The sequence below is a fragment of the Crocuta crocuta genome, unplaced genomic scaffold, assembly GCF_008692635.1.
Source record: "Crocuta crocuta isolate KB4526 unplaced genomic scaffold, BGI_CrCroc_1.0 scaffold92, whole genome shotgun sequence".
NCBI lineage: Eukaryota > Metazoa > Chordata > Mammalia > Carnivora > Hyaenidae > Crocuta > Crocuta crocuta.
The window spans coordinates 5,054,211-5,066,549 of NW_027528804.1; the positions used below are offsets into that span (position 1 = coordinate 5,054,211).

The 12,339-nt window shown below is 36.7% G+C and overlaps 1 protein-coding gene across 1 annotated transcript in view; it reads left to right on the top strand.

The window, feature by feature from the left end:
- ARHGEF38 (Rho guanine nucleotide exchange factor 38) overlaps window positions 1–12,339 on the top strand; it is a 121,195-nt gene that overhangs the window by 69,090 nt on the left and 39,766 nt on the right. Inside the window, exons 4-5 of the mRNA XM_077755769.1 lie at window positions 2,659–2,806; window positions 9,038–9,055. Of these exons, the coding sequence (XP_077611895.1) occupies window positions 2,659–2,806; window positions 9,038–9,055 (166 nt within the window). The remainder of the gene's footprint in view (window positions 1–2,658; window positions 2,807–9,037; window positions 9,056–12,339) is intronic.

Sequence of the window (12,339 nt, forward strand, 5' to 3'; positions counted from 1 at the left end):
AGAGTTACGTTACCGTGGAAACAGAATCACTTTTTTGCTGCAAGACACATCGCTTTATCTGCATTATTATGAAGCAGAATACATTGGTAGGGCTGGAAGCAGAATCAAATATTCTGCCCGCCAGTGTTGTTCTTGGCCTTTGGGTGAATAAATGACTTTCAATTAGAGTGCTTAAATATCTTTTAACTTTAATAATTGTTATTAGATCCCCAACAGAATTTTACTTGGCAAAGAGTAAAATATTTGACTCTGCTATTAAGGAGAAAGCTGTAAATTCTTTAAAACTACACCACTTCTGTTAAAAATATATATGTGTGAGTGTGCACATGCGCGAGAATTTACAATTAATGGTTCCATTGTGTGTAAGACAAATGTCTTCGTCCCTTGTTTTTTGACTTTCTGACTTGGTCCTATTGCAGATTTATGAGGTTGTCCTTACCTCTTCCTTTCTTTGTCTCTACTCTAAACTGCTTTGTAGTGAGCCCTTATTGTAATCCTATGTTGGGTTGGGCTGTGTATATCCAGATCCTTTCTTGACTTGCTGTTGAGTTTCAACCAGGCCTGCTGCTACTCACTCCCACTTCTGGGTCATGATTCCTTTCGGCAGCCAAAGCCCTTGCTCTCATTTGCCACCCTGCACTGCTACTGGGAGGCTCCCCTTGTCTCATTCCCAAGCCTTGAATTTAGTTACTATCCTGTTTTATTTTCTCTTTTTGTAACCACTCTATTTCATATTGTTTGCATTGCTAACTGTCTTGAAGACCAAATCTGCAAAAATTGCACTGGTGGAAGGGCCACTTCAGTAAAATCCCAGGAACAAAACAAAAATCTCTCATCCCTTCAGTTCCAAAGAGGCTCACAGACACTGAGTTTATGTACAAGTGCAGAAAAAGTGCTATTAAAAAATAAACAAGACACACACCCGCACACCTGTGCCTGTGCGCGCACGCGCGCACACACACACACACACACAGAGTCTGAAATCCCCTCTAATGGAAAGAGAAGGAAAGTCTTTCACTGCCTGGATATAAATTAGAACAGAATGTGATACTTTAAAAGTACTAGTGTTTTAATCTTAGATAGTAGAGTAGCGTTAAGAGACAAGTGATATTTATTGAGCAACTAGTTAGTTCCAGATGTTTTTTTACATCTATGTTCCATTTAATTCTCAAAGTCATCTTCGGGGGTGATGAGAACTGAGACACTCAGTTACCACCCAAACCCTAAACAACAGTGATTTCTGATTCTGAGTTCAGTGATCTTTCCAACCGCACCACTTTGTATCGGGTCCAGCAAAGCTCTACTGTGTAGAGGGCTGACACTTGAGGAAAAACAGAGGAGAATACAGCCTCTAATCCTGGCTTTGCCTCCACCAGACTTTGGAAAATCATTTATGAGCTTTAAACTCAGATTTATCCATCCTTATTTAATAGGGATAAATAACCTCTTACTTCCTTACACAGATAGGGAAGTAAGCAGTTAATGTGGGCAAAGCACACTGAAAATACAAAGGGCATTCTATTTCTATAGGAAGAATAACTTACTGTTGTTACCCTAATAGGTGCAGATTGCTAGGACCATGTAACTCTCAATCAGTTCAATCCCAAATCATTGTCGATCCCAAATTTGCAGTGTCTTTGAGAGCAGACCCAATCACATATTTTTTTCTGTCTTCCAAATCATCTTAACAGGGTGCTGGAGTATGTAGTGGATACTTAATATACATTTTCAAGTGATGGAGTGGGTGATTAAGTCCAACTATGCAATATCTGCTTGAGCCATCAGTTACAGACCCAATTTTATCATAATATCAAAAAGGATGCCTTAAATGCCTAGACACAATTAGCCCAAGTTGTTTTATGAAGATACAGTCTAATTCTGGTTTATAGTAGTATCCAAATGATTCTTATCAGGAATAATGGCCGATTCTTTCTATTATCACATATAAGAAAATATTTCATTTCCCTAAACTCTATTGCTTGTCTTTCAGAGACCTTGGGAAATGTTAGTTGAATAAATAGTAAAAAAATTTTGCATTGAACCTGAAATTTCACTTTCTATACGTCTAACAAATTAGCAATAACTGCTCCATTTTCAGCATTTACTGTGTATGAACTGTACTCTACATACTATCTCTTTAATTTTTATAATGACCTTATAAAGTTGGACCTTNTAATAATAATAATAATAATAATAATCTGATTCTGTGAGGAATCAGATTCAGAGAGCAAAAATAACTTGTCCAAGTCATAACCTGTCCAAGTCTGTAGCACAGCCTGATCCAAACCCATAGAAGCTGATTCTAAAGTGTTGCCCTTAACTGGGACCCTTCACATCAGCCAAGTGCATACAGTCACCTGTGAGAAAACCAGCTTTCTTTTACTGCCTATCTCCATTAAGCTCTTTATCCTGCATTTTATAAATGAAAGGAAGGAAGGGAAGAAAAAAGGAGGGAGGGAAGAATAAAGGAGAAAGGAGAGGAGAGGAGAGGAGAGGAGAGGAGAGGAAAGGAATGTCTTCCAGCCCTCCTGAGTAACCTGGGGATGAAGTGGGACCTATCCAACTTTTTAACACTAGTCACCATTAGCAAATAATAAATATGTGGAATATTAGTTTGGTTGACTTGATGTCATTTTGCCTTTGTTTTGCATTTATCAGGAGAAGTATTCTTGCAGATTAAAGGGCCATTGGAAGATATTTATAAAATCTACTGCTACCACCATGATGATGCCCACAGTGTACTGGAATCCTATGAAAAGGAAGAAGAGCTAAAGCAACATTTGAGCCACTGTATCCAGTCCTTAAAGTAAGGCCTTTTCAAATGATGATTTCCATGCCTAGCAGGGAACATTTTAACTGGATGTAGATGAAAGTTCTCACATAAATCCTATATTTGATGAGGCTTGCTGGGAACTCCACTTTGTGTTCTCTTCATGAAAAGCTGACATGCCAGAAACCCTGATTGACTCTTTTCTCCCCCCCTGTGAGCACGACTAAAAATAACATGGGAGAAGATTCGGGGCTCTGTAGAGACAGAAAAATGCAATATCAAAAAATGAAATGTGGAAGAAAAGGCTCTTCTTAAAGCTGTTGTTACCTTCCTGCCCACCCCCCACCATGAGACAGCATGAGGCACCATGACCACTGCAGCATGTGGAATAATAAAGTTACTGGAATGTTCCAAGGCTCTCTGATGGCTCTCACTTTCCCCCAAATTCACTGGACCAGATTCAGTCAGACCCTGTTCAAGTTAGTTTCAGGAGTTAGTTAGTTATGATTTCCTTTTTCATCCCTAAAGTTTTGGTGTTACATAATATACATTTTTCAATCTGGAAGAAATTTTTCACTGTAAAAATCTGAAAAACATAAGGAAGTACATATGATAAAAACCCTTGCTATTCCATATATTAACTCTTCGCTAGACCATGTATTAACCATGGCTTGCATTTTTTTCTGATTTCATGTATGTGCATAAATATGGATATGTGTTTAGGTCGAATCTCTTAAATGGAATTGGTATCTTACTATGTATACAGTGTTCTACCACATGAAGCTAAAGCCAACATTTCTGCCCTGCTCCACATCTTATCTAGTGGTTCTACTGTGGTGTTTAATTTCTAAGGATTACCCACTGTCAAAGAATTAATCAGAGAGAATTGTGATATCTTAATCAAAGCATACCAACCAGTCTGAGCCTCTAGCACATTCCGCCCATTATGTACTCTATTGCAGGGGGACAAATGTGGGGTCTTAATGTGGTATAAGAGGTTGGTAGCTAAATTAAACTGAAATCAGGAGACTAAATGAGACTACAGTGATCTCCCATCTTATCCACAGGAGATTCATTCCAAAACTCCCCCACTGGATGTCTGAAACCTTGGATAGTACCAAACCCTACCTACTACGTTTTTTCCTATACATACATACCTATACCTATGGTAAAGTTTAACTTATAAATTAGGCATGGTAAGAGATTAAGAACAATAACTAAAGTAAAATTGAACAATTATAACAATATACTTTAATAAAAGTTATATGGTCTGTCTCTCAAAATATTTTGTTGTGCTATACTCACTCTTCTTGTGATAATGAGAGATGATAAAATGCCTCTGTGATGCGATGAAGTGAAGTGAATGACGTAGGCCTTGAGAAGTAGCGCTAGGCTACTATTTACCTGCTGAGGATCATCTGCTTCCGGATCACGGTTGACCGCGGTAACAGAAACCCTGGGAAATGAACATGTAGATAGGGGGGCTACCAGATTCTGGAAAATATCTTCCCAGGCTTGAAGTGGGTCTGAAAGTGGGTTTAAACAGGGCCCCAAGAATTTTTAAAAATTAACTTTACCGCCCTCTATTGGTCATTAAGTTGTTGCAGTTCTTTACCCATTTTTCATATCATGGAACGAGTATATTCAAGTCTCGAAATCACAAGCATTTAGGTAGTCCTTATGCTATACCAAGCATAGTTCTGGGTGCTGAAAATAAAAAAAAAAAAAGAGAGAGAGAGAATTCAACCTTGTTCACACAGAGCTTACTGTGATCAGGGAACTGTTAAAGCTAATATGTGACGTGTAGCTCCAGTTCCGTATTTTCCCACTATTTGCAGTTTAGTTCAGTGTTCGAAATCAATTCAGAGAAACCTTAAAGTTTGAAGTTTGTATCCATCTAAATAAATTCATGTATTAAGAGCAACATCTTCTAAATATACATGGAGAAATAACGGTGTTATCCTGGGTGTGAATGAATACTTTTCCTACCTTATACTAGTGGCAAGATCTGATCCAATAAATGTCTCCAGTCACTCTCCTTCTTAAACTTCTGGAAATAAAAGAGAAATCTCATAGCAAGTGAACGACTAGCACCTTTGACCATTGCTCCAAATACAACCTCAGGAATGGAGGTCCATACAGGGAGCAGATGTAGTTAATTTACTTTGGCTCCTAACAGCTGACTAGAAGTGGAGCTGTCTGTTCAGAGGGGGGGGGAACACTAGTTTATTCATCATTAAGGCTTTTGACTTCTAAGAGAAAGAAATGGACCCTGCCAGAATATTCCACTAGGCAGTGTAGCTTAGTATCATACCCTCCTAAAAACAGCTAAAAGGCAGAGGTAATTCTGAAACATCATGAAGTCTCAATTACTGAATATGACTTTCAGAGCCAATGACTTATTTGATCTTTTTTCTGAAAGCCTTGAGTGATTGCCTGGTGGTTGTCCCAAATCTTGTGTATTCAGCACTACTCTGATTTTAGGGAATAATTTCAGGCACTGGAAGGTGCTAAGGTTTAGAAAGCACAAAAATCCAAGCAAAGTAATATTGACACTACTATTTCTTAAGGGAAAGAAGAATCAAAATAAAATAGCTTAAGTTAGAGCTATTTTCCCAAAAGTTGCCTTTCCATGAAAATAAAGTTGATGATGAATTGTACTGGTCTGCCTGAAAGCTGAGAGCAGAATTATTGACACTACTATAATACTGGCCTCAATTGAGCTAAGCTTTAAATTCTGAGAAACAGGTTTTTAAACAGGTTTATAGGCCAAAGAGAGTCTGGAACACCCCAAAGGCTTGGTTTCCCTTGCCAAGTAATCAGTCAAAGCTATTACTGTGGCTCTGCCTTCTCCTTGTGGCTAAATAACAGAGCCCAAGTCCACAGCTGCCAATTTCTAATGAATATTAGGTGTGGCCTTCATTTCTACCGTGCAAGGGGATATTGGAACAACAGAGTTTGAAGCAATATCCATGAAAGAGGTGGCTTCAGGTCTCAGAAGTTAAAGCAGATTTTAAGCAACTTAGGCTGCAATTGAACTAAAATTAAAATAGGTTTATTGAGGGCCTAATAAATATTTATTAAAAGTGCTAGATAACGTTGAAAAACACCATGTATGTATACATAGTTCTTGCCTCCTAGGATCACACCTTCTCCTTGGGTAGATAAACAAAACCACCTGAAAAAGTTTAATAACAATACCAGAGTTAATTTAAATAGCCCACCAGAAGCTGTCACGGTAAGGTTCAAGAAAATTTCCAAAAGGAGATATAGAGAGATTTCCTGGTTCTGTAACAGGCTTGAGCTCATAACCCTTGGCTATTCTTTGAAGCCCATTATCTTTCAAAAGAGAAAATAATATCTGTATCTAGAAAATAATTTTGAACGCCTTTGAAAAATTAGGACAGCGTTTCCTGGTGTATGTATGATTTCCCCTGTGTCAGATCCACAGGGATGTATATTCAATGGGCACATTCCTAGGCTCTGCTCTAGACCTAAACAAACAAACAAATAAATCGGACTGCTGGGGGTCCAGTCCAAGAAGCTACATATTAACAAGCACCCTCAGATGATTGCGGATATACACTCAGGTTAAGAACCACTTCAGAAAGAGAAATCAGTACTTACTAGCTCCTTTCCCTGAAGCATACGGACTTTCTTCATAACTACAGATACAATTGAAGCAATAATTTCAAGGTTTGGAGAACTTAAGAAAGAAAAGACTAAACTTTCTGGGAGTGCAATATCACATCTGCATCTTGCAAATTGGAAATCTGCAAATTTTTAATTTATTCAACACAGAGTATTTGCAGAATCTCATTAGTGATCCATAAGATTGCATGAAATGCTATTAATACAGTCTTTAAATTTATGGAAGTCATTTGCTAAAGTGCTGGTTACTTAGCTTCTTTGGGGTTATTTAAGGCTTCTGATCTGTATGAGGAAAATGAAAAATAGGATAGCTATAAATGCAAGTGTAACTATAATTAGAATAGCCTACCTACTACGGCCTTATTCTGTTTTCCTATCTAAAAATACCACCAAAGCCTTGTGCCTTTCAGAGGCCCTGGAAATCTTTTTATTTTGTAATAGATAAAGAATGAAGGGGCTTTTCCAAGGTTTTTGGTAGTTGGAAGACACATCCCTAACTTTATGTCTAGTTGTTATAAATTTTTATACATTTTTGTTCTTCCTAACCAAAGCCACCATCCTCGGGAGGAAAACTAATTTCTAGTCACGTGGGTTCTTTGTCTGTTTGTAATACTACTACAGTTTCTCCATTCAGAGAGGAAGCTAAAAGCTAAAAGCTTATGCAATGCAGAATCTAAAGGAATAGAGTTCACCACATTTTATATTTCTTAAAGTTATTCTAAAATATGTCCCAAGAAAAAATTAAAATCATTTTTTATTTTAATCAGGAGGGGCGCCTGCCTGGCTCAGTAGGTTAAGCATCTGACTTTTCATTTCGGCTCAGGTCATGATCTCAACAGTTTGCAAGATCGAGCCCCATGTCAGGCTCTGAGATGACAGCACGGAGCCTGTTTGGGATTCTCTCTCTCCCTCTTTCTCTGCCCTTCCCCTGCTTGTGTTCTATCTCTCTCTCTCTAAAAATAAATAATAAAATAAACATGAAAGTTTTTTTGAAAATTTTTTCAATTCTTTGTTGTAACGTACCATGTTTGAACAAAGACTATAATCATTAAGAAACTGACATAAAAACTTCTGTTAATTATAAGTCAAATTATAACTAGCCCATGAGGGTAAGAGGTGTGGTTAGGGTTATATTAAATTACTTTTATCCCATAAAAGGGTTAAGTAGACACAATTTAATTTCCTCCTTCCTGAATTGTCCTTGGCAGGGGTGAACTTCTGGGAAGTTTTATCCTAAAAGGGAGACTTTTAAAAACGAGGAGCAAATAAAAAAGAGACATAATGTAGCACTATTATTACAGGTTTTTCCTGTTAGTAAACCTCTCAGGTTCCTTTTTCTAAAATGTTATACTGACATTAAATACAGCGCTTAATTTATGTTATATTTGTTTCATTCAGTTGAAATAAATGAAATAGAGAAAAAATTTCTATGTCTTATTTAGGAGTTAGAACAATCTTTTCTTTCAACTTCAAATTTTGTGTTTTGGTTCCAAAACGATCATGTGTTCACTTGTTTGCTCCATAGAAAAATGCATTTATACTTTTATTCAACTCTTCCCCCAAATTTTCAGATCTGTGATCCACAGAGCATACTGGGAAAATGAAATTCCTCATTAGAGGGGGACAGAAATTGAGATAAAAATGTGAACTCAAATAAATGGAAGGAAATACCACGTGTTTTTTCAGGTGCTGGGGCTACAGCCCGCGTCCTTGCCCTCGTTCAGATGGGGAACAGAGAGATAGACAAAAAATGAAGTAACTATATAGTATATTAGAAACAGACAGTGTTATGAAGAGAAATAAAGCAGGGAATGAGAATAAAGAGTAGAGTAGGAGGCATGGCACAATTTTAAAAGTTTGTCCAGGAAGGTTTCACTAGAAAGGAACATCTGAGCAAAGACCTGAAGGAGATAAGGAGTGAGCCATCTAGACACCTGGGGCAAGAACAACGAGGCAGAAGAACAGCAAGTGCTCAGACCTGGAGGCAGAAGCCTGCCTTCCGTCTATAAGGACTATAAAAAGAGGCCTGTGCCATTACCATAATTTGGGGGAAGTTGTGCACAACAGGAAATGAGGTAGACCGGAAGTGGAAGGAGAGGCAGATCACGTTGCCTTGAAGGACTTCCATTTTTCCTGAGCAGGATGGAAGCCACAAAGGCTAGCAGTGGTTAGTGAAAGTTTTCGTGATTTTTGATAATTAGTGAATTGTTGTACTGAACGGGTGAGTTGTTTATAACCTGGAAGTCAATTATAGTTTACTTTGTAGTCTTGTAATCTCACTTTCATCTGTTGCTATGTTTAACAAATTCTCTTTTTTCATAATGTAAATAAATTGATGTTTATATCCATTTTCACATAATCCAAATTAACTAATAACAATCTGAATCAATGGCTTTTAGTCTTATATAGAGTGTGAAACAAAGTTGGTGTATACAAGACACAGGTAAAATTTGAGGGATGTGATTATAAAATAATGAGACTAATTCTGTAAAATATTCATGAAAATAACTTATCATTTCATTTGATGTAATAAAAATTAAAATGTTTTCTATTGTTTGCATATTGCCTTAAATAGGTAGATTTACATTAATTTACTTTTCTCCTTCTCTCTTACAGGAAAATATACATGCAAGAGTAAGTACTTTTGTTTTAGTAATAGAAACCAAATATAAAGACCATGGGGAAAATGCTATTAAGTATTTCTGAAAATCAGAATTTTTGGTTTTCACAACTATGTTTATTGCTACTGATACATTATTTCTAATTTGCCTGAGGTAATCCTACATATTAAATTATCTCATATATTTTACAGAATGTTTTCAGAGAATCCTGGGGTATAATTTATTTAAATCACAACTTTGCTGGTATCAGGAACTCTTTAGGAACCACTTATCACACGTATGTTTAGGAACTTAGTGTGTCCAAAAACATACCTTCTTAAGAACAACATTAGTCTTAAAAAAACAAACTCAGATTAATACCATAATGTTTCTGAGGTTTCTGTAGATTAATGTACAAAAGAAAAGATCTTCATGCATTATAGTAAATATTGGATTTCTTCTAATTTGGACTCTTATATGATTTACAAAGAAAAAATCAAACACACATATATAATATATTTAACATACATAAATTATTAAGATGAAATAGTTTGTCACTAGGACAATCTAGAAATTATCTTAACAAAATAATGCAACGTATACACTACACTTTGGAAGATGTCCATTATTATAGAAGGAAAGCATGTCTAGTCTAGTACTGGAAGGATGATACTGGCTTAAATACAAACACAGGTTTACCAGGACTTTTAAAAGTACGTTTGTTTTAATTTTTTTAATGTTTATTTTATATTTTTGAGAGAGACAGAGTGTGGGGAGAGGAGGGGCAAAGAGAGAGGGAGACACAGAATCCAATGCAGGCTTCAGGCTCCTAATTGTCAGCACAGAGCCCGATGCTGAGCTCAGAGAGATCATGACTTGAGCCAAAGTCAGGCGCTTAACCGATGGAGCCACCCAGAGACCCCTAAAAAAGCATATTTGCTTTAACGTGGTTAGTTAATTATCTAAAGGCTTGACTTCCTAGTCTGTGTGTTTGCTTGTGTACATGTGTTTCTGTGTGTGTGCGTGTGTATTCTAAACTTCTGAAACTGTACATCAGGAAATACAAAAATCTATAAAATAAAAATTATATTAACTTAAGCTGTCAATACCTATCATTTATGCTTTGGTGCAGAGCGACCATGAGGAAAGACAGAATTTCAGAAGTTAGGTGGAAGAACCAGGAATCAGACGGGAAGCCTGTAGTCTAAGGCCTCATGTCTCAGCCAAGTTGAGATGTTAGTTTCTGACATACCAAAGAGGCACCCAGTTCTCTCTCTCTATAAATCTTTTCTTTCAAAAGGAAAAAAATATATATATATATACATATATGTGTGTGTGTATATATATATCATGTATATATATAATATAATTATAAATATATATATTATGTATATATATATCTTATAGCGTGCAAACAGATGTGAGTACTGTTCAATGAGTTCCTAATTTTGAGACCATCTGAATTTGAAAAGGTGCAAGATGGAAGGGGGCCTTTGTCCTTCAACACACTGGGGTCCTCCTGGCTTCTCCTCAGGGACAGTTGATGAATTTGGAGGGGTGGGAAGATTGACGGCTCATTATCTCATTAAAAAGCCTGTGCTCCAGGCACTGTGCCTGGGACTAGAGATTCACAAAGAAGAACTATGCGAATTATGGAACTTCCTATGCTGCGAATTCTGCTCAGGTTTCTCTTTCTAAAGCTTAGGTCTTTATAACGAAAAGACCAAAAAGAGAGGGAGGGAGAGAGATTCAGAGGAGAGTGAGAGATTCTTTTAATACAGTTAGCATGCACAGGCTCCCACACACAGAATACTTACAACATTGTATTGAAATACTTGCTTAAAAATCGCTCTAGCTTTTAGGCCAGTCCTGCTGTGTGGAAGTTAGCAGGCTTTGTGTGCTCCCCTAGCCTATTCTGTACATCAAGAACTGGAAAAGAGGACGAGCAATCCCAGCATGTGGCTGGATGAACATCAAAGGCACATTTGCCATGAGTTATTTTCCTTCCTGTTTCCCTCACTCTGGTCATGCGGCACACATGCTGCTACATAAAAGGGTAAAAGGCGATGTCAAATGCTTTGTAATTGTTTGGCTCCTTAGCAGCTAAGGTCAGGAATATTGCAGCCGAGAGTGCATTTAGGAAATGTGGGTTTTTAGGTGCTTCAAAAAAATCCCTCACTTATGGAGATGGAAAATTGTGTCTGGGTTCTTTTTGTACAATCAACATTTTTAAAAATACAGGAAAAGATAAAGGTATTTATAACTTCTAAAATGTTTATTTTGAGTTACAATCTTATGCAAACATCAGACAGTATTAAAGTGACAAGAATCATAGAATCCTGCACCAAAAAAAAAAAAAAAAAAATGCCCCCAGAAGTATTTGACCCAAGTCCCATGTTCTAAAGCAAGAAGAACTTAACTATTCGAAATTAAACAATCTCCAGAAATGCAATGTTTTATCTTTATGTTTTCCCACTTTTTTATATGTGTTCTCTGTCTGACCACATATTCCTACCTTTGGATTCAGGATTTCTATCAATCTCAAAATGTTGTAAATTATTTTCACCTCTTGTAGGTTTTATATTTTTTAAGATTATTAAAGAAACCCTGAGAAATACACAAAATCAAAATGAAGACAGTAAAGACAATTGGTAGTCCCATTCCAGAGATAACTCTTGTAACATTGCAGGAGTCTCTCACTTCATGGCAACTTTTTCTACACACACACACACACACACACACACACACACGCACACACTGACGAACACAGGACTGCTATATATTTCCTGTAAGCCATCCTCCTACCTCATTCATCAGTGTATCATGGACACCTTTCTATGTCAGTAAATATAAATCCACACATTGCTTTATGATCGCATAATATTTTATCTGATGTATACACCACACTTTAGTTTACCAAATCCTTATAGATACTTGAATTATGTCTATCTGTGTATAAAGATTGATGGTATGTGTTCATTCTTATAAATGATCTTTGTACAATAATTTGATTTTCTTAGAATGAGTTTCTAAAAGTAGAATTGCTAGATCAAGGGGCTTTTGATACTTCCTGCCAGAAAATTTAAGAAAAGCTGAACTAATTTATATTCCCACGACCTGTGTATGAGTTGTCCATTTATCTCCTATTAGAGAAGACTAGAAACAATTAATAGGTGTATCTTTACACTTTGTGGCAAGGAGGCCCCAAATAGTATTGCATTGTTTCAACTTTAATTAGTAATAATCTTGAGCATTTTTCATGTATGGTTAATTATTTGTACTTATCTAATGAATTATCTTTTTATTGATTACTTTTAT